Source organism: Cibotium barometz, chromosome 37, assembly GCF_041138505.1.
Source record: "Cibotium barometz isolate CiBa-2024 chromosome 37, ASM4113850v1, whole genome shotgun sequence".
Lineage (NCBI taxonomy): Eukaryota > Viridiplantae > Streptophyta > Polypodiopsida > Cyatheales > Cibotiaceae > Cibotium > Cibotium barometz.
In genome coordinates, this window is record NC_141082.1 from 10,259,556 (window position 1) to 10,282,423 (window position 22,868).

Below are 22,868 nucleotides of genomic sequence, written 5' to 3' on the forward strand. Positions count from 1 at the left end.
GGAGTCTGATTCCATCCCCTCCTGTGTAAAAGAGTCCTAGATCCTTCGTACTCTGCAGATACCGCAAGATCCGCAATCCTGCGTCCCAATGAGGCTTCAATGGCGTCTGCATAAAAGAGCTCAACAGCCCCACGGAGAAGCTCAAGTCCAATCTGGTGTTCAGCAACCAGATCAATGAACCAACCAACTTCCGATACTGCGAGGCATCAACTGGCTCACAAGGATCATTAACAGTTAACTTTGTGTTCGGGTCCATCGGCGAAGTAATAGGCTTGCAATTCTCCATTCCAAAGGCCTCAAGCAACTCATGAACATACCGCTGCTGAGAGACAAAAAACCCCCTTTGGGTCTGCCATATCTCCAATCCCAAAAAGAAGTGGAGTAAGCCTAGGTCGGTCATCTCAAACTCCTTTGACAAGGCGGCCTTCGTCACGCCAATGGCTCCACATGACACCGGTGAGAATGAGATCATCCACATAAAGGATGATAATCGTAACCAAGCCGCGTTCCCGAAAGAGATACAGGTTGGGATCTGCAACCGATTTCTGAAAACCAGTCCGAACAAAGAAGGAATCAATCTTCTAATTCCAAGCTATGGGAGCGTGCTTAAGACCATACAAGGCCTTACGTAACCTGTAAACCATCCCTTCCGATCCTGGAACAACAAAGCCTGGAGGCTGCTCAATATACACCTCCTCCTACAGGTCACCATTAAGGAACGCAAATTTTACATTCATTTGATACACTGGTCACCTTTGAGAAGAAGCAAGGGCAAGAACGGTCCGAATCGTGGTCATCCTTGCTGTCGGTGCAAAGGTATCCTCGTAGTCGATGCGTGGCCGCTGAGCATAACCTTTAGCCACAAGTCTGGCGTTGTGTTTGTCCACCGACACATCTGACGCATATTTGGTCTTAAAGACCCATTTGACACCAATGACTGACCGTTTCGACGGCCTCGGTACCAACTCCCATGTTTTGTTCTTCTCGATGGCATCAAGTTCCACTTGCATGGCTTTCCTCCAAGTATCCTGTGAAAGGGCTTCCTTAACGGAAGTGGGCTCCTTGTCCCGCATAATACGCGACATCAAAGCATAGTTTACCTGAAGAAGCTCCGCTGTATTGCTTTTGTCGCGGACTCTGTGCGATTTTCGAGGGCCGCCCTATGTGGTCCACTCGGAGGGTAACTCCGTGACACTTGATTCCCGAAGGGTGTCCAACAACCACCTGGGTACTCGAACAGATCGTGGAGCCTCCTGCTGTTGTGTTGCAGGGGCTATACTCCAGCTTCGGGCTCAACCTCCTGTACTGACTGAGGTGGATCAACTGGAACAATAGTCTGGGAATCATCATCAGACTCTTTTGGATCTCCAAGAAGTGGCGGCTCCTTGATAGTGGATACTGGAACATGCTCATTAAAGACCACATCCCGGCTGACAACAATCTCATTCCTATCTGGATCATACAATCTGTATCCCTTGGAAAGAGAATTATACCCCACAAATATAAGCTTGCGGGATTTGGAGTCAAGCTTCCCTCTTTGCTTCTTCGGAATATGTACATACGCATCACTCGCAAAAACACGGAAGTGCGAGACATCAGGTTTCCTGCCAAAGTATGCCTCAAACGGAGTCATATTAGGTACTGAAGTCGTTGGAGACCGGTTGAGGGTATGGACAGCCGTTGCCACAGCCTCTCCCCAAAGTGGACAAGGAAGATCACGATGCTCTAGCATGGTCCTCGCCATCTCCACCATAGTCCTGTTTTTGCGTTCTACAACTCCATTCTCTGAAGGCGATCCTGTATTGGCCAGTTCCCTTTTGATGCCATGATCTGCACAAAATCTGAGAAATACATTCGAGGAGAATTCACCCCCTTTGTCAGCCCTGAGAGTCTTTACCTGCAATCCAGACTCTTTTTCGACCATCACGTGCCAATCCTTGAACCGTGCAAAAGCTTGGTCCTTCTGTGAAAGAAAGTAGACCCACGTGAATCTGGTACAGTCATCAACAAGCAGCATAAAATAGAGAGATCCTCCCACAGATGGTATCTGTTGAGGTCCACACGAGTCAGTGTGAATCAACTCCAATGGTAATGAAGCCCGCCTAGAAGCTTGCTTCGAAAAGGATTCCCTGTGTTGCTTACCACGTATGCAAGAACTGCAACGTCCTTGCCTGCTGCCAACATCGGGCAAGCCAACCACCACCATCTGGTCGCGGAAAGCTCGCCTCAGTGCATCCACATTTAAGTGGCCAAAACGAAAGTGCCACATATCTCCGACCTGAGAACCTATCAATGAGGAGAGTGCAGAGAGCTTGTAGATACCATTCTCCACACTGCCTTCCCAAATAACCTGGCCAGTCTCACAGTCCCGTAGAGCAACTGAATGCTCCTCAAATTCCACCCGAAAGCCAGTCTTGCATACTTCATGCACTGACAGAAGATGAAAACCAAGAGCAAGGACATAAAGAACATGGGAGGCATGCTTGCCCCCCTTGCCGTCGGGAATAATCTCCATCCGGCTCTCAATATGAATTGGAATGGTGGAGTTGTCACCAATGAAGATGCGACCTGACTGCCGTTTCAGATCTAGAAAGAAGTCACGGGACGGAGTCATGTGCCTGGAAGCACCACTGTCAAGAATCCATTCCCGGGTATCCTTTGCGGTGAAGCCAATTGCCTCCTCGCTCGAAGACGATGAAGCATCGGAGTCCATCATCTCTAAGTGCACAAATACAGGAGTCTTTGCAGCTGAGGCTGAAGAATCAGCACTTTTCCCAGTCTGCTTAGGACACTTCCTCCAGTAGTGGCCTCTCTCGCCACAATCATTGCAGGACCGCTCGGCCTTCAGCTTCTATCGTTCTGTTTTAGGCTTCTTCTCAGAAGACTTCTTCGGTGAAGCCTTCCCTTTGTCCTTGTTATTCCTTGGAAAAAAAAATTCTCTAAAACCTGCAAGTGGCTGTCCAGCACCTTAGCCCGCCTTCCTCTTGCACCTTCTCTTCCCAAACAGTCCAAAACAGTCCACCAATCAGCAACCTAACTATCCCCCTCTTGCTCAAAAAACTCCCAAGATCTATCACGAGCCTAGGGCTCTGATACCATGTCAGAATATGCAACGGAAATGATAACCAAACTTGGGTTGACAAGAGTAAGTAGAATGCAGAAAATAGACAGCACAAGAGACACAGAGAAATAGGCATGTAAACTCTTCTCTATACACAAGATCCCGCAGAAAACTGAATGATACAATAGTGAGGAGCATGGGGCCTATTTATATGCCCCATGCATGCAGTCGGCCAGCACTAGTGGCTCTCCACGACTGCATAAAGCAGTCGGCCAGCAGTAGTAGTCTCCACGACTGTAGGAGCTCCACGAGTGTGTAAAACAGGTCGGCCAGCCATGAGGTGCAGTCGGCCAGCACCATGGGCTCCTGCCAACCATCTGGCATCCATCCACACCATGGAAAAAATGGGAAAAATAGGGAAAAAATACGGGGAGTGAGGAAAAATGATAGAACACCTATACAGGGCGGGCACACCCACAACAGAGGCCTTGGTGTATAAAAATAGACAGGAGATGACTTCTAACAAGAGATAGTTGGTGTTAGGTTTTTCTTGTATTATATGGTACAAAAAGGTGACATGAGAGTCTGTACATCTTCAAAGGCCCTTGGTCTATCCCAATAGGGTGACCTCTAGCCTTCTACGTGCTATTACTGACTCGTAGACTTCTTGAAATGATGAATGATGATTGCTTAATGCAAATGATTGGCTTATGCTTATACATGCTCATAAAGTTGGTGGTTGGTCTATGGTGTTGCTGTTGGCTTGTTGTGGACACATGATATTATTTCCAATATTATCATAAATGCTGCGCTAACTTTACTGCTTTGCCCATGTGCTGGCCGACTAGCAGATGTTGGTTGACTGGCTGCCTGAATGTCTTGCTGGCTGCTGACTGCTATATGGAGGCTGCCGACTAGATACTCATGCCTCTCCATGATGATGATGATGTCCTAAATTCTATCCTAACTGCTGTCGTAATCAGGGATTATGCTTTTCATGGTGAGGATTAGGCCATGGCACGAGTGTGCACGTGACATAGTCGTACCCTTGAAGAGCATGTTGAACATCTTAGGGTAGTCTTGGGGATTCTAAGACGAGCATGACCTATTAAGGTGGCTGGTAGTCAGTACTTCATCCGGAACGGATTATTGTTCCGAGATGATAGAGTATGTGTACCAGATTATTGTTCCGACGGACTTATGATTTTGTAAAACGGACGTTTACTCGCCTAAAATGAAGGCGGAAGTCCAGGACTATGTGGTGAAGTGTCATCAATGTCAGGTAAATAAGGTTGAGCGTCTGCTGGAGGGTTGCTACATCCTCTAGAGATCCCTTTTGGGAAGTGGGAAAGTATTTCTATGTTGGATTGCTAGGCACTAGCAGAGGGCATGATGCTATCTGGGTGGTGGTAGACATGTTGACAAAGATGGCAAGGTTTTCACCTACAAGGTCAATCGTGAGAGCGATTGATGTGGCTCAGCAGTTTGTTGAGCAATTGTTCAGAGATTGTATGGATTGCCTTTGTTACATGCGCAGAAGCTCTGTGTCTTCTTGTAGCCCTAAACACCTTTCATAGGAACATCTTGATGCAAAACGCAAAGAAGAAATGGAGAGGAGAGAGAGAGAGACGGTTGTGTATTTCAGTATATTCCTAATATATCAAAAGGTTACAATGTATGTGGCCTTAGGCCTTCCCCAAAAGGGGTATCAAAACCCTATCCTAGACCCGCCCCACGTGAGGGGTGAGATAATGACGCAAAGGTTGATGCGCCTTTATATAGGCCCTAATTCTGTCCATGAACCAGCCGACTGGTTGTTAGCTAGTTCAAGGATCCCAAAGAAAAGGACCCCAAAAAAATCATATATGCTGCCAATGTCGTTTGTGAATTGCAGGGAAGGATGACAAGTTGGGGAGTCCATGTGGAGGCAAAGGGATGATGACAGTTATCCAAGGTCAGAAGTTGGATTCTCGTCATCAAATTTAGTAGAAGGGGATGTCATGTGCATGCACATGGACATGCTCATCACAGGGCTAATCCTTGAAGGGCAGCAGATAAATAGATCATTTAGGGCATGGGTAGGGCACAGGAGGATCCCAAAAGGTACCCTATGGGTGCAAGGACAAGTTGGCGGAGTACTCAAGGAGCTACAGGAGTCGTCGGCTGCATTTGGACTTTTTGGTGTCTTTTCTGTTGGCCGACAGTAGGTCGGCGAGTTGGGAAATTCCTCATTGGCCTATAAAAGGCTTTGCCAAAGACCTTTTTGGTTATCTGACACCTTGGTGAAGGGTCATTACATTTCTCTCTCTCCATCCTTCTTTGCGTTTTTCAGGAAAACAGTTCCAAGGGATGGTGATCATCCAGGATGGAGTAAGAATGCCAGATTCAATACTCAGGAAAAGAAGACCAAAGAAAGTGTTCAGGAGTAGGGCAAGAAAGCAAGGGGACAAATGGAACAGATGGCAAGGTTTTCAATGAAAAGGTTGCCAGGAAGGGAAGGATGACAAGTTGGGGAGTCCATGTGTTGACAAAGGGATGATGATAGTCATCCAAGGTCAGAAGTTGGAATCCCGTCGTCAAGTTTAGCAGAACAGGATGTCATGTGCATGCACATGGACATGCCCATCGCAGGGCTAGCAGATAAACACATCATTTAGGGCTGAAAGAAGGCACATAGCTTCCGCGCATGTGGCAAAAGGTGTTCAACCAACGTGTGTCAAAGTCAAGCAGTCAAAATATCAAAAGAAAAAGCAGTCAAAATTCAAAGTCAGCAGTCTAGGGAGGAAGGATGACAGGTTTCCAACCCATCATCAAGTTTAATAGGAGGGAATGTCATATGCACACATGGTGACAAGGCTAATCCTTGATTTAGGCAGCAGTTCAGGGTTGTAACAGTAGGGCACTAGTTGGCCTAGACAATCCAAGCAGAAGCCCCACAGGCATCACCAAGGGCTCAGCCATCCGTCAGCCCATACTCTTGAAGTTTGGCCATGTTTTGGGTTCACTAAAGAACCCATAAGCTGGCCGGCAGCAGTAGACAGATCATGGACTTTAAGAGGGGTTGGCTGACCATAGGGGTATTTTTGGGCATAATCAGCAAGTCTTGGAGCCACAACATGTGGCTGACCAGCAGTATCCCCGAGTATAAGATCAAGTGGAAAGACAGGGTGGTGGACGACTTGACTTGGGTGACAGTTACTAGTTTAGAGCTGAGATTCCCTGATTTTGTTTCCTAGAGAGGTCTTAGGAGGGAAAGTATGTTGTGTATCTAACACTAATCTTGAGGATTAGGGCCTAATCTGGTCAGTGTTATGGAGCCGTGAGATTAGGGGAAGGCCACAGGCAGGTTATGGATGGCTAGGGTTCATTATTAGTGATAATCCATGGTTACTGGCTATTTATAGCAAGATTGTTATTAATGGCAGCAGTGGTCATTATATGAGTGACTTGTGGGTTATTGTGATTCATTCAGTCATAGAGTTGGTTGATGGTCTATGCCTGGACCAGACTCTTGCCATGGACATGGCGGTTCACAGGTGGTCTTGTCGAAGGTCCCTTAGGACAGGTCCTGGTGGTATGGGACACCAAGGTTGACTAGTTTGGCTTGGGGGAGAGTGGAACCCTAGCCCGTGGCTCGGGGGAGATTCCTGATGGAATCTACAGTTGGGAGGTGAGTTTGCTTATACCCTTCTATATGTTCTAACCTTGTGTATTAGGTGGTCCTATGGGGGGCTTTACAACACCTCAAGCAGTATCTTCCAAAACTTTGCTACATAAGAAGTGATTGATTCTGGCTTTCTCAAGCAGAGGCATCTCCCACAAATCTGTCCCCTACTACACCAAGTCTCTGAGGACCATTTTAGGTTCCATTCCTTATTTATGTGAACCACATTTACACTTGAACTAATCAACACCTTAATATGGATTTTGTTTGGGGTCTAAGCATGGGGTTTTTCCCAACCAAGTCCAATCTTTGGGCCATGTCTGTACATTCACTGTTGTGGACACGTGCAACATCTCAAATCTTGCAAGGATGCCCCCCTTTCATGCCTAGTTAAATCAAACATTACATCAATTTGAATTTCATCCATCCAACCCAGCAGAGGGTCACTTGATTATGGGCCGTCTGGGTGCCAGGTGGGCATTCCAATTGCATGAAAAGGGCTTCTATTCATCTTTTGCCACATCCGTTCCTCCATCTCTCTACTCTGTTGTTTATTGCAATGCATTGTCCTGGGCTATAAACAGCCCCAGTTTGACAAATGTCAAGAGACACACCCAACTATTTCAAAATCTGTTTATACGGAATAAGGTGTTAGAGCCTTGGGTAGTGCAAGTTTGCCATCTAAGTCTTTTGGATTGGTTACATATAGAGTCCCTAATCTTGTTTTTTTCCTGGATGATCAGGCAATACTGTGGCCTACTTTGCTGTAGTAAAAGCACTTGATTTTCATCATTGGATGATGTGGGCATGATTTGGTGATCATACCCACTTTTGCAGCATGGACATGTCTCTACAGCTTTCACTTGATCATAACTGCTATAAAGCCAAGATGCTCTTCATTTTGGCTTTCGCATAGGGAATTGTTCATCAAACTTTCCTGACTGAAGTTTGGGATTGGATCAGAAAATGCTTGTTTTTTTTTTTGAAAGAAAGGTGGTTTTATATTTTAGTGATGAATCTCTACCTGCATGGCATTGTGACTTCCGTCCTAGTGAATATACATCCTGTCATCACCATATACACAATTATCTACAATCTCAGGATACTTGCCACCTAACTACAACCCCAAAATTCAAGTATACATCAAAATCCTTCAAAAAGCTCAGTGCTTCTAGGCTACATTCACGCCCATACGAATACAATTAGCCACCAGGGAAGAGAAGGCAATCCACTTTGTAGGCATGGAAGCACGTGCTGACTGTGAGGCAGAGGACTTCACTAGTACATCCACCCTCCTTTATTATCATAACGTAACTGCAATTGGAGAAGCTCCACAATCCTGTACAGTAAAACATTCAATGTAATGCCATATATATGTACAGCACCTAATAACGTCACTGTATTCCAAGCAGCAAAGCAAAGCCAACTGATGACTGTTGGAAATGTGCACCACATGTCTCAAGCTTTCATATGTTTGATGGGCCGAGTCTAAGGTTGAAAAGCTTTGTAAAATCCACTGAGGTTGAAAAGCTTTGTAAAATCCACTTTATTTACTTGGATTCTGGGCGCCTTCATCAACTTGAATAGGAGAGATTCTCTAGCCTTTATTATGTTCACCATGTTGACCTTAGTCCCTAGATTCATGGAGGAATATGAGGAGGCTCACTAACCTCATCAATGATGTAATCAACTATGTATCTCTAGCCTATCTAAGAGGCCCTCTATGAATGAAGACGTGTGTGAGAATTATGACCATCTTGTTGGTCTAGCTCAACATGTAAGTAGATTATGATTAGCACTAATACTTGTTATTATGTTTATGCTCTCTCTAATGTCATGAGAATCCTCTACTTCAATCCACCATAACACTTGCATTAGCAATAACTCCACTCATTATCTTCATTAATGACCAGCCATTTATATGCACAAGAGATTCCATGCCAGTTTTGCAGAAAATTTTGATCTGATTGGGGTCCAACCCTTGGGTTCCTGATTCCCCAAATACCCAAGCATTGTTGGAAGTCATTACCTCCCATAAGCAAGTGTACCTAACCACCCCAAATAGAGTATTGCTCTCCTCAACAGGGCCGAGACTCTTGCCAGGGACCCAATGAGACCAAGTTATCATACAATGGTTGGAACTTGGTTTATTTCCATGAACATTCTTTTAAAACCATCGCTTCCATAGGTTTCTTTTTGTAGTCGCATTGTCTACTTGCTACAGTCAGTGTGATCAATTTTCCAATTTTTGATCATATTGTTGGCTACATGTTTGCACGCTTCATTTTTTCCAGAAATTGATATTTCTAATTGGATAAGGTGGACACTGTCACAGGTGCTTATTCAAGATTTTAATTGTGCACTTCAGAAAAAAATTCTTCTTCAGGTGGGGTATACCATTCAAGAACCTAGCTATTTTTCAAAAATCTGTGTCCCAAAGTCAATCAAGTGTATGCATCATGAGTTGAGTATTTTATTGAAACTTCTTGTACATGCAGGGCCATATGTATTTATTCGAGCATTATGTGTGCTTCTACTCGAATATTTTTGGCTACGAAAAGAAAGTAAATGCCAAATTCTCTCAAAAAGATTTCTCTGTGTAAGCAACGTACAGTGGAGGCTTCAAGCCTTATTTATAGATGGCATAGGCCCCTCTTTTATCTTCGAGGTGTATTATTGAGCTTATTGACATCCTGCAAGGTTTAAAGAGCTCTGAGCTGTATTCTTGAGTTTATTGACATCCTGCAATGTTGCTATAATAACAGTCAAGAGGAACTACAGGCGTAAGTCTTAACAGTAATGCAGGATTCAAGAACTAGGTCAAGAGTTTCAGGTCATTTTTCTTAGTGTTGTGACTATTCATTGGCTTTACAGTTGACCCCACGTGGACACAAAAAAATAAATTCTTTTAGAGAATTTCATCACGTTGTATGCTGACCAGGAAACATGTAATTAGTATGTAAGGCACATCTTAAATCTAGTATCAAGGCCAATGTTTTTTTATACCCTAAGTTTGATTGTGTGATTCAAGAATATGTTGAGATGAACTTGGGCAAAAAAGCTTTCTTCTTGTTCTATGTTCATTGAAGCATTGCTCCATAAAATTTTAAACTTTTTTAGAAAATTAAAGTTTACATGGCTCTTATGCAGAAAATAATTGTTCTCAAAGATGTGACGAGTGTTCACAAAGCTAGAACAGCTGGATTATTTCCAAATGCTATTGAAATTGTGGCTTGGGGCAAAAAGGTATTTATAGAATGTATGATACATATATAGTTTTTGTTGATGTTTGGACCCTTTTGGAACTTCTATATACTGTCTGTAAGGAACATGAAAAATGTTGTTGTTTTCTCTACCTACTTTTGTGTCAAGACACATGTAAGGACATACATTACTAAAGATTGAATCTAGATGTGTAAGGCACCCATGTGCACATGGGCATCAAGGACATCCTTGGAATCTGTAGAGAGTGGTGTCAACCTTGACTTTCTTGTGCTAGCCTAAATTATAGCTCACTTTTGTTGAGTGTCAGTAAACCTCAGCTCTTTAGCAATGAATACATGAAGGGTTGAAATATATTATGGGAATTAATGACATACTTTGAGATCTGTAGACCAAAGATTATAGCTTTTGCTGCACTTGTGAATTGCCTTGAGCGGTTTGTCAGATTGGTGGTAGAGAATAACTGCACATGTGAATTGCCTTGAAAGGTAGAGACTTAAGTAATAAGCATACATACCACATGAACAATGATAAACATGCCACAACAAGCATGGGAGAATCATTTGGGTATAATGAGAAAAATTGATTGGCATGTGAGTCCATTCAAACTAAATGGAAAAGTAGGTTGAAGGCTTCAAGGGTGTGCAATTTGGTTTACTATTTTGCAACATGATACTGCTACAAAGATCAATGATACTTTTCACTCATGTTTCCATGTTAGAATTGAGCATTACTCCCAAGCTCACTCACGATATAATTGTCGAAGATAGAGGAAGCAAAGATGAAGATCAGTGGGAGATGGAATCCACAATTTTAGATATGGACGAGATTGATGAAATGGCTTCATTAATATAGGAATTGTTTCATCTCACAAGCAATAGTGTTTGAAAAAAAGGTAAAGAAATAAATATTGTCAATGAAATTGAAAAAGTAAGATACATACCTCATTCAATGATTCTACTGGCTAGATTTCATCAAATCTCTCTACACCAAATGCATTAAATCTACTCAAACCAATACATTCGCCATTTAGCATTCTTCTTTAAACTCATAGATTTTTTAGTGTGAAAATTCATAGATTTTTTACACGAGAACTTGGAAATGCTAGGAAAGAGAGAGAAATTTGGCTTTTTTTAAAAGGTGTAGTTTGCCGCCTTCTCAGTTTTACTTTCCAGCAATATATATAAGGTGTAGTTCGATGGGCTTTGATCGAGGCAATATATATAAAAGGTATTATAATCAAGAAATTTTAACATATGTGTATAATATCTAATTAGAATTTATGTGTGTAGTATACATCATTTAATACACACTAGTCGAATAGAGTAGGGGGTGCATAGCTAGTAAAGCATCAATTTAAGAGGTAAGAAACATTAAATCCAATGGGCAAGAAGTTGTTAAATGTAATGGGCAAGAAGTTTTTTTTAACCTTTTTCCTTATTTCAAGTTATTAGGTTCTTTCTAAAATCTCTAATCATCTTTAGTGACCTTACCTTTGATCATCCAAGACCTTATAAGCCCTTAGGACCAAGCTAGGACCTTATTCTCAAAGTCATCTTAGGTCTTAGATCATAATCATCTCTAGTAATCTCTTTGTTGTATCGCTCAAACCAATAAGAGCAAGGTCGGTACATTGTAAGAGGTGTCACCGAGCCTTCATCGATGGTCTCACAGCATGAATCTGCCGTGTAGCTTGTCTACTGATCAATTCCTAGCCTGGATCATGGGTCATTGTTGGCTGGTGGGATAAAGCTTGTCCTGTGCCTTCCTCCTCTTAGTGAATGGCTGGGCCTGCAGGCTGCCTCCATTGGCCACATTACCGTGGGCCATTGCAGTCCAGAGTGAACTCAGTTTATAAGTGTTTGGCTGCATATGCTTATCAACCAAATAGCTTTACCATGTCATTCTATCTACTCTATACTAAGAATTGTTGCTGCAGATTTTACTTTTTGAGCTTCAAGATAAGCATGTTGCTATGGTGATTGCAGAGCTTTTTTGCCTCTTTCCTCTCCAGAGATGAGGCTTACCGTTTGATAGTGGAAGGATGGTCTCGTCATAGTAGGAATGCAATATTGGATTCTGACTCGCAGCAGGTATCGTCTTCAGACTGTAAGCTTCTTACACTTGATCTTGATTCAAATGAAAAGAGCAGATAGGCAAGAAGCCACATTATAAACCATTTAGTTCCTGGGCTTGATCTCAGCAACAGAATCAGACAACTGCTTGCTATTTTATGCAGAGTAAACTGTCTCTACTTACAAGCCATCCTGTGCAGGCAGCTCAAGAGCAACATGATGCCTGTTTTTCTGAGTCAAGCTTTGGAAGCAGGTTTGTTTCAGAGTTCTGTTTGAAATCTTGCCATAGACACATAAGTTTTGCATATTGTAAGAGCTGAAGGCCTGCAAATGTCTCGAGTCAGGGATATCACAGAAGTACCTGCTGAGCCTAGTAGCGAAGCTGAGCATGGAGCAGAAAATGGTGGGGAGGTCAATGATATAGAAATCACGGAAGTCTTACAGCCGACAATCAATACTCAAGATGCACAAGTTACCAAGGCTTCTCCTGCTAAGGAGACCACTTTTTGGGAGGTCAAGGATGAAGATGCACCCAATGGTATGAGATTGGCAGCTTAACTTGCGCTGTCATTAACTTTGATTGGTGACAAGCCGCATGCAATGGTGTAATATTTTGAAGAAGCTCTTCTTTCAATAGTTTGTTAAACTAGTTTAATCATAATTTAGGTCTGAAAGATTTATGGGTTTTCAAGGTAATGGCTTTGATGTGTGCTCATATTGATGACCTGAGATTTGAAACTGAATGTACAACATAGTCACAAAATGGATTGAGGTTTTTTCGTTTCAAGTTTTTTGTCCTCTTCGGCAAAACTCCAAGTACATCTCCAAATTGAGGGAGAAGAGGACGATGGGAAGGAGGAGACTGGCTATGGTGGGTCACGGGCTACAAATGGGCTTGAAACAACCTTGAAAAAAAAGCATGTGCATGATGCAGGATTTAACTTTCAATTGAGGCAACAGGGTATAAATGGCCTGTCTTGCGAGGTCTTAAAACCAAAGAACAAAAAGGAAGGGTTGGTGGGGGGGGGATATACTCCCAACAAGTCCCTCCCCCCTCATCCCAAATGAAGAAGGGGCTCAGACTAGGGCATGCCAATAGACAGTAATTGCAAATCAAGGTTGTGGCTTCAAGGGCAGCCACAGAAGAGGAATGGAGCTGGAGGTCCGCGTTCGAAAATTGACAGCTGATGATGGACTTGGACAGGGTAGATTGTCGCATGCAACTAGTATGATCGTGTAACATGTAGCAAGGCCTTCTTTATACCTTTTCTTTTAGTGAGTTTAAGCAATCACTTTAATCTTTGTACACTGGAAATAGAGTTGTAGAGATAGAAAGGCGACACCAGATTTTGTCCCAACTACCCACTTAAGGGCCCCCTCTCGCAAGCATGAGTATTTTCCTTATTACTTTGGAGAACTTCTTTACAATGTCTGCTGAAGATGTATCCACATGTCATAAGACTCAAGCACACATGATAAAGGCTGTGTTTCACTGCTGACATATGAGAGAATGAGATGATTTATGCAAGGGACATGAAATGCCTGAAGAGCTTTGCTCGTAACAGAGACTTTCTAGCGACCTGTCTTCACGTCTTTGATCAGGTCTGTGAGAGGAGGTTGGAAAACTTGTCCATGTGTACTGTAGGCCTGGCAAAGATCCTGATTTCCTGACCAGTCTTGGGAATATTCCAATTGTACCTTTTTAGGGTCAAGGCGAATACTGGAAGCAATTCTAACATATACGAGGTAATGAACCTCCAATAATCCGAATGCGCTCTTCTTCTCATTTATGAAGAGCTTAGTGTCCTGCAAAGTTGCAAGACTTTCTCCACATCCTGCTCATGCTGCTTTGCAGTGGCAGAAAAAATAGGTATGTCATTCAAAAAGATGAATATGCACTTTCCAATGAGCTCCATGAATACACGAGACATCATCTTATTGAACATCGCTGGCATTGGTGAGTTCGAAGGGCAGATGTTGGCTCAAAGAGCTGCACTTGATGGTCGTGAGATCTATCTTGGAAAAATACTTTTGCACCATTGAGACATTCCAGAATTAACTCAATCTTGGGCATTGGGAACTTATACTTGATAGTGAGCTTATTAAATGCCCTGTAGTCCACACATAAACGTGTGGTCTTATCTTTCTTTTGGACAAATATTATGGGCACAACAAATGGCAAGGATGATGGCCGGATAAACCCAATGCGGAGTAACCGGGACAATGGTTGTTCCAGCTCGATCTCCAATGCCTTCGACAGGTGATTGGGAAACTTACGAGGAGGTTTTGTCCATGGGACCAACTCAATTTGATGATCCTCAAGACAAATGGGTGGTAGCTTGGGCAGGAGGTCGTCCCTCAACATGATGTCTTGAAATCGCGGAAGGAAACCTGCCAACTGTTGCTCTAAAGGTTTTGCGGTCTAAACGTTGAGTGCGGACATAGATCAATGCACCTCGCCTCCTTTTTTGATTGCTTGTTAGGCTTGGAGATGAGAAATGAGTGGCATTCCAAGAATGCTCCTATCCTCAAGAAGACCGTCAACAATAGTGAAGGTGTCCTGCTACCAATCAGGAATGGGTGCAAACTCCTGAAACCATTGGATTGATAGAAACTAGGGCTAGGTTTGGTAGGAACAGTGCTGAGCTATAGTGGCTCAAAGATCTCCATGACGTGTGTGTGTGTGTAGAAAGATAGAGAGAAAGAAAGAAAGAAAGTTACATTAAACGTCTTCAAAAGACCCACTGGGTCTATGAGACTAAAAGTGATACAATAGTGTCCATGTAATCTCATCATGGTACAAAAGAAAAAACAAAAACTAGAGCGATGAGCTAGGAATGTCAAATCTGAGCCAATACCAAAATTGAGAGTACATCTGAAGTTGGTGTCTCATCAAAGAGAACAACTAAATGAAACTGAAAAGTACAATAAACTGATTGTCTTACAATTATAAGAACTGTAAGTAAGACTCCTAGATGATACTGAGTAGAAAATACTGGAAAATGTATGTATGTGTATATATATATATATATATATATATATATATATATATGTATGTATGTATGTATGTATGTATGTATGTATGTATGTCAAGTAGATTCATGTATGTTGATCAGTTGAAGTGCTGCCCTCTCCTCAGATCAAATATCTCCGCCGCCATGGGGCTGTCTAGAATGGAGAGATCGTAGAAGCGAGGTAGGCGCCTCCGATGCCGAGCAATAATGGCTCTGATCTGGCGATGGTGAGGATGCCGTGGTCGGGATCTTGGTGGGCGTGGCCGACGAGCACGACATAAGATGACTGCTCTATCAGTGGTGACTCCTTGGGAGCATGGCCGATGCCCTGATGGCCCGATGGAGGAGGTATCAGGAGGTGTGTGGGCTGGGTTGCTGGTGTTGGTGCTGGTGCCAAAGAAATCTGTCAGGATCCTCTCTCTAGGTACGTCATGGCTCGGTCTCCTATATGCCAAGAGGGTCTCTCTGTGTCTCCTGAGCTCAAGTAGGAACAATCCCAGGCATCTGTGATCCTCAAACTCCATGACCTTGCGTAACGGCCCAAAACCCTCTCGGAAGAGGCAGTGATATCTCCCTCGGAATTCATAATAGACTGTACATCGGCAAATGTAGTGCTCCTCTGTCTCTGCCTCCTGGTAGCATAGCTGACAAATGAGGTCATCCGAGATCTGATGCACATATTGCCTTGTCTCAATCCGCAACTGGTGTGATGAGGTTCGGATCTGTCCAATGGCACAACGTGTCCCATGTGATAGGTGTACATCCATGTACGCTGGACGGGTGATAAAATCATATGGTGAGAGGTGTAGAAAATGGCTCTTTTTTTTCTTTCCGAGAAAAGATCCTTTCATTAGTTATATAAAAACGCCCGTAGGGCTACAAAAAATCTCTCCTGCTCATAAGAGAAACAGAGCAGTGAATACAGCATGGCAGCCCGGGAGACTCTCCCTAGGTGCTGCAAAATACAAGCATCAGCACAAAGGACTAAGAGGCTAAATCATACAATAGGGGGGGGGAAGAGCCAAACAGGTGGCCTGTAGTGCCAACGGGGGAATCCCGTGTGTAAGGTGTAGAAGGGGCCACAGCGCCAAGTGGTGTGAAAGGCCTGGCGCCGCAAGATCGCCTCATCCGAGTCTCCCCGGATGCGGTCGTACTGTCCTCGCAAGGTGTGGATCAACTCCTGCCAAATCCCCCGTACAGTCTCTGCTGGTGGCTCCAATCTCCCCTCAAAGGCCGTGAAGCACCGGGCCCTCCAGGTGAACCAGATGGTGAGGCTGCTGAGGAGCTCCCATCGTAAATCCCTCTCCTGTGTCCAGCTGGCAGACGAGAAATCCGGTGCCGGAACCAGGCGAGGCTGGCCCCTAATAAATCTGATGGCCTGACTGCCCTGCTCCATCTCATAGCCCATCGCAAGCCCTGACGAGGTCGACCAAGCAGCAGCACCCCACGTAAACATACCCTCTGGAGAAAGGGGAGCCAGAATACGCAGCATCTGCAGCCAAATCTGCTGCGCCTGAGGGCAATCCCGAAGGCAATGTCTCTGTGTCTCCATAGGGTGGCCGCATCGGACGCAGGCCGCCGAAAGACCGCTGTAAACAAGCCAAGTGCCAACTGCTGAGCCCTTGTGGGCGACCAGCCACTGAAAAGTCGAGATCCTGCGGGCCTGTCGACTAGCCTAGAGCCGAGCCCAGAAATCCTCCAGGAACTCCTGTGAGAGTCCCTGTAGCCGCCAATGCCCCGCTGCCGCTGGAGAGACCGTCCTCCTCGCCGTCAAAATATGCCGCCCCAGTCGAACAGTATACTGGAAAAAGGTAATCTCTGTGGCCTCAAGGGATGCATAAGGATCATGCCACTCGTACTCCCCGGGGTCCCACTGTAGCCGGGCCAAGGGGCGCGCTGCATATGCCCATATGCGCCAATCCGGGAGCACATCAGCAGGGTCGGGGTCAATATGCCACTTCTGAGAAGCGGCGGCCACTACCCGAATCCTCTGAAGGGTGCACTCTGCAACCAAAGGCGACTCCACCTCCACTCTCTGGAGTCTGTCCTCATCCTGAATCTCATAGTAGAGGCAACTGCCATCCTCAGTGCAAGCTCTGACTGCAATCAGGATCTCCAACTGTGTAAAGGCTCCCATCCACCGTGGGGCCACTGGCTCGAGAGGCGTGAACCACTCCTCTGTGAGTGCCTCTTGAATATCATCCCTCATAATCAACCCCCCTCTGAAGTGACTCAGCCTCTCCACCTGGATCTCCTCTGGGAGACTGCAGCAGGCCTGCCAGTCTCCAAAACTACGAGCTGGGCCTGCCGCTAAAGGTCCCTAGGCTAGACGAGGCCGAGAACCCAGCATATGACCCTGCTCTGTGCGAACCGCTGGGCTCCAGATGAGCGGCTGTCTGGCCCGCTCCTCAACACAAGGAGGAGGTCGCTGAGAGAGCCCCGGTCTCAGCAGCTCCCAAGCTCTCAGGATACTCAAAGCAAATCTGTCCTCCCATCCTCTACTGAGGCCTGTCCTCCTCATCTCTATGAAGATCCAGCGAATCTCTGGTGCCCAAGTGCCCCCTGCTGGGGGCGCCCGAGCCTGCAGAGCCGCTGCAAGAGGAGCTCTTTCCAAGGCTCAGCGCCCGGAAGCAACCCCCGAACAATAAGCTTCCCCAATAAGGCTCTACTCTGATCGACTGGATCTATAATGCCCAAACCTCCCTGAGCCAGCGGAAGTGTAATAACTGCCCATGCAACCTTTGCCCGAGCTGGCTGACCGTCCCGCCCAGACCACAGAAAGTTCCTGATCAGCCTCTGTACCTGGCTGATGCAAGAGCTCGAGAAAATCCAGCAAGACGTAATGTACCACATGGTCGCTAACAGCACCTGATTTGCCACCACCACCCTCCCAGCCAAGGATAGTCGAGCTGTACTCCAATACAAAAGCTTCTTCCGAATGCTCAGAAGAAGCGGGGCAATCTGCTGCTCAGGTGACAAATCTAGGCCAATCTGGCATCCCAAATACCGCACTGCTGTGCCTGGAGGAATCCATCTAAAACCGGGGTCCGGGCTCCATGCCGGAGTGGGAGCACTACTGATCCAAAAGGCCACTGTCTTGCGCCAATTGATCAATGCTCCCGAAGCTGCACTAAAAACCTAGAGCGACTGCTCTGCCCGAAGAAGATTGGCCTCTTGGCCATGCAAAAATAAGCCCGTGTGGTCTGCAAACTCAGCATCAAGCAGGTCCTCCCCTCGGACTGGGAGCTGAAGTCCTCTCAAACCAACCTCCTCTGCCGTCAAATACATGCTCATAGCCTCCGCAAAGAAGAGAAAAAGAAAAGGGGCGAGGGGACACCCCTGACGGATTGATCTGGTCAGCTCAAAACTCGGCCCCCGTCCTCCTGCAATCAGCACCTGGCTGCGAGCTGTGGAATACAGAGCCGCCACCCCTCTGATCCATCCTGGCTCAAAGCCCAGGCGAAGCATAGTGCCCTCTAAGAAACCCCAATCAACTCTATCGTATGCCTTCTCAAAATCGAGAAGCATCACGACCAAGTCCTCGCCAAGAAATCTAGCTCGGGCCGTCGCCTCCCAGAAAGTAAAGATGTTGTCAAGGATACTGCGCTCCTTGACAAATCCTGTCTGAGTAGCATGAATCAACTCCCCCAGGAAGGGCTGGATCCTCAAACTCAAGGCCTTTGCTAAGACCTTGTAGATAGTATTGAGGATCGTAATAGGCCTCCAATGCCGAATATCATCTGATACTCCCTCCCCCTTGGGGATAAGATAGATCAAGCCCTCTGAAAAGCTCTGCGGCATCACCCCAGTGTCCAAAACATGCTGAAAGCCCCTGCGGAGGCCTGGCCCCAAAAGGTCCCAATAGCGCATAAAAAAGGCCGGCGTCAGTCCGTCCTCCCTTGGGCAACTATGTCGCGGCAGGACCCTCAAGGCCTCGGCAAGCTCAATCTCTGACAGAGGCGCACCTAGAACTGTATGCATACGGTCTGTGACCCTCCTCTGCACATGGGCCCACAAAGTCTATCTGCAAACATCTCGATCCTTAGTGGCTGGCTCCGCTGAAAGCAGGTCTCTATAGAATGCAGTGGCAATGGCTCTGATCTCCCCGAGCTCAGTAGCTACTGATCCATCCGGTCTACCAAGCTGGCGGACTCCTGCTCGCGCATGAGACGGGGTCCAGTGATCTCAAAAAACTCTCCAGTCACTCTATCACCAAGCTGCGTCCACTGAGAGGCCTGACGACGATAGTAAAACTCATGTCTCTGCTCCTCTACCTCTCTAACCTCCTGGCGTGCCTGGCTTAGCTGGGACGCCACCCACTCACATGCAGGCTGCTGCTCCTGAAGGCGCTGTAGCGAAGCAAGGCTGCGTCTCAACCGATGCTCCCGCTCGCGAATCTCTCCCAGCCGTGTCAAAGCTGCAGCGTGTAGAAAAGAGCTAAGATCGGTGAGTCCCTGGGCACACTGGCCCGCTGCATCCTGGTCAGAGCACTGACTATCATGCCAGATCCTCTCAATGTCCTCAGCGAGACTGGGATCTGTAAGTACCCTCTCTGGGATCCTCAACTGCAAGCTGGGCTCCCGTGTCCTCTCCTCCAATGTCAATATAACTGGCGCATGATCTGAAAATGAGGTGCCAGCGAGAATGCCGACGGAGCCCCCTCGCTCCCCTAACCAGTCGCCCACATAAAAGCGATCAATCCGTGATAGATTAGTCCCTCCCTGCCGGCGATCCGACCGAGAGAAACTAAGACTGTCCTGAGACCGGGAGAAAGCCCCATGCTGCCATGCATCAGTGATCCTCAGTGACATGCAAAGCTGCAAGCTCCGTGCCGTGCACTGTAACATGACTGCCTCCCACCCTATCTGCCGGGTCCTCAAGCATGTTGAAGTCTCCCCCGACACACCAATGTGCGGCCTCTGGCAATGCATCCGTAACCTGGGTCCAGAACTCTGCTCTGGCACTAGCATGATTGGGCGCATAGATGTTGAGCACACCCAATAGCCCATCATGCATCCTCAGAATGACATATTGTGCTCTACTAGGCACAATGATCCCTCGATCCACAATGGCCTGCCGCCATACATCTGCAATGACCATGCATACTCCTCCCTGTCCACCCAAAGGACCAAACCCTGCAGACCAAAAAGTGTCCCATCTACCAGGCATCACCGAACCATATCTCCGGATCCTGTTCTCACCCAAGTGGTGCTCCTGCATCATCAAAATATCAATGCTGCCACCAACCAGGCATCTCTGAAGCTCCTGCCTCAAGCAACCACGATAGCGTATAAAATGTGCTCCGCCAAGGCCTTGTACATTCCATGAGATGATCCTCATGGATGCCCTGCTGAGGTGGATGCTGTCTCAGCCGTACGGCGGGCCTTCGCAAGCGGCTTGGATGGAGAGTAGTCCCCATCCGAGCGGCTGCGAATCTGCCCACCCGGTGTACTGCAAGAATCCCGGATCAGGCGCCAGTGGCTGTGGCCCATGGCGACTGCCTCCCGCTATGACAGAGCAACCTCGTGTATACACACATATCCAGGGTCGCGTGCTAAGTCTGCCACTATGCGCACGACCAAATGCCGAATCCCTGAGGTATCCACACTCCCGGGATCCAAGAAAAAATGAGCCAACTCCCAAAGTCGGCCTATCACATCTGTCACCTCCAGATCGCTCATGTGATGAGAAAACTCAACTGCCTGAGTCTTCAAAGTGCTGAGAGCGAGCTCTAGAGTCCACTCCCGGTCGCAAGGGCCACACAGAGGGAACGAGAAGGCCACCGCTGAGTCTAGTGCCTCCTCCCCGCGGGCCGGAGGTATCACTACATGAACTCGAATGGGTGCTGGCTCATGGGGGGCCTCTGCTCCAAAAAGCCGTGTGAAGGCATAATCAAAAGCCTCCGAGCGCTGTCGAATGCCAAGGCGACTCAGCCGACTGCGGATACATGAAATCCGTGAAGCCCGAATCGGCATAGTAGGTCTCCTCTGTGATGCTCGAGCGAGGTCAGTGCTCAGCGCCCTCCGGACTGCAGGTGAACGCCAGGGGACTGCCAGGGCCTCCCGGGAAGGTGAGGCGGGCGGAGGGGGAGGAGGGGGGGCGAGGGGGGTGGAGAGGGAGCCGCTGCCGAAACCGGAGCGGGGACGGGATGAGGCGATGGTGGAAGCGAGGCGGTGGGAGGGGACGGGGGTGGGGGGGGTGAAGGAGGGGGTGCTGGCATCTCCTGGTCCTCAGTCGTTGCCGCGGGGGTCTCCTCTTGGAGGGGAGAAAAGCTGTTCCTCACGGGAACCCAGTGAGGCTGAGACTGTGGCTGCTGCTGCAGCGGTCTCTGGGCGTGCTGCTGTGGCTGTCTCCCTCGGCGGCGCCCCTGTCCAGGCTGCCACTCCGAGGTCTCTGTGGCCTAAGCAGGTGTCCCGGAGGCAGCCTGCTGAGCCGAATCTGTGGGCGGGCCATCAGTAGCCTGCTGCTGTGGTGAGGGTTGGGGTCTCCTGCGAGGGTAGGCCTTGGCCAAATGGCCGACCTGCCTGCAAATGAAGCACTGATTCGGGAGCCCTGAGAACTCCACTCTCTGATCTATCCATCCCCCCCCCCTATCCTAGGTAGCTGAATGACCTTAGGAAGGGAGGAGATGTCAGACACCAACACTCTGACCGAAGGTAGCCCAGCTGCTCTGGCCACCACTGAAGCTGCTGAGGGGCCAGTCTCTAGTACCGAGCCCACCAATGCTCCGAGCCTGGAGAGGAGCGGAAGATACTCCCGGCGGAGTCCAGGGAAGCAAACTGTAACATGGAAAAGGCGCTCTCCCTGCTCCGCCGCTGCTGGGTCAAATCCATGCTGCCAAGGTCTGAAGAAAGCCCGAGCACCCTTGATGTCAAGGGGACTCATGGCAAGGACCTTGGCAACGCTCTGGGCGGCCTCGAACTCGATCTGGTAATGTCCCCGGCCCAGGAGCTGTACATCCAGGATCTTGTCCACATCTGCAAGAAGGCGGGCTTGAAGAAGATCCCTGATCTCCCCTCTGCTGGGGCGAGTGCCGACTATACGGCAGATGGTGGAATGAGCCTGGAGGCGTTCCACCTCTGCGGTGAGGCTCGCTTCCTCTTCTGGCGAAAGAGAAAGCCTGATGGGGGTGTCCTCAGCAGGGGCGGGCGAGGGGGCTGCGGATGAGTCCCTCTGAGGCGGGGCGGGAGGAGGGACTAGTCCGTGTCCTCTTTGTGTCCACTCTGACAATATCCATCCTAATCACGTTGTTCTGCTTTGAGCGGGTGAGATCCAAAAATGAACAATCCAGGTTGTACTGAAAGGGTGGTAGTGCCTCTATCCGCCTACCATGTAGGTCAAACCATGATCTCGTCTGAGCATACTAGCAATGAGTATCTCCATCCTCTGCCAACTGTATGGATCAGGTCAATGCCAGTCGGGAGTACCTCTGCTGAGGGAGCTCCCATAGCCGCTGTAAAAAGGTAACTGCCTGGAATAGGGCCTCGGTCACTGCTCGTGCGGCACCCAGCTCAGCCCAAACAATCTCATGTGGTACCGATGATTTTCTCCAAATCATGCGGGCAATCATCATAATCAATGATCTCTCCATTTGCCTCCATCCTTCATCCGTCCCTCTCTGAGATCTGTGATGTATGGTGGGCCCCCAAATTGGAGCTCCGTACAGGAGGGTCAGTGTGACAAGTGTATTAAATAGCCACAATTTGGTGCACGGCTCTTGAAACTGTATGTGTGCACACTGCCTCTCAAGTGCCCCCAAGGCTGCATGCCCTCAAGCTAATCTAGCTGCTCTGCTGCCTCCTTCGGGGAGAAACACGGTCCTGTGAAAGTAA

At 47.4% G+C, this 22,868-nt stretch overlaps 1 protein-coding gene across 6 annotated transcripts in view; it reads left to right on the forward strand.

Annotated features, from left to right (window-relative positions):
• LOC147616928 (protein VASCULAR ASSOCIATED DEATH 1, chloroplastic-like) overlaps window positions 1–22,868 on the forward strand; it is a 64,560-nt gene that overhangs the window by 15,298 nt on the left and 26,394 nt on the right. For 4 of the 6 annotated variants that reach the window (XM_086776573.1, XM_086776575.1, XM_086776576.1 and 1 more), the window contains exons 3-8: window positions 9,061–9,111; window positions 9,224–9,289; window positions 9,876–9,971; window positions 11,936–12,040; window positions 12,187–12,275; window positions 12,367–12,560. In XM_086776573.1, coding sequence (XP_086632699.1) covers window positions 9,061–9,111; window positions 9,224–9,289; window positions 9,876–9,971; window positions 11,936–12,040; window positions 12,187–12,275; window positions 12,367–12,560 — 601 coding nt within the window. The remainder of the gene's footprint in view (window positions 1–9,060; window positions 9,112–9,223; window positions 9,290–9,875; window positions 9,972–11,935; window positions 12,041–12,186; window positions 12,276–12,366; window positions 12,561–22,868) is intronic. The other 2 variants (XM_086776577.1, XM_086776578.1) reach the window with 1 other exon arrangement.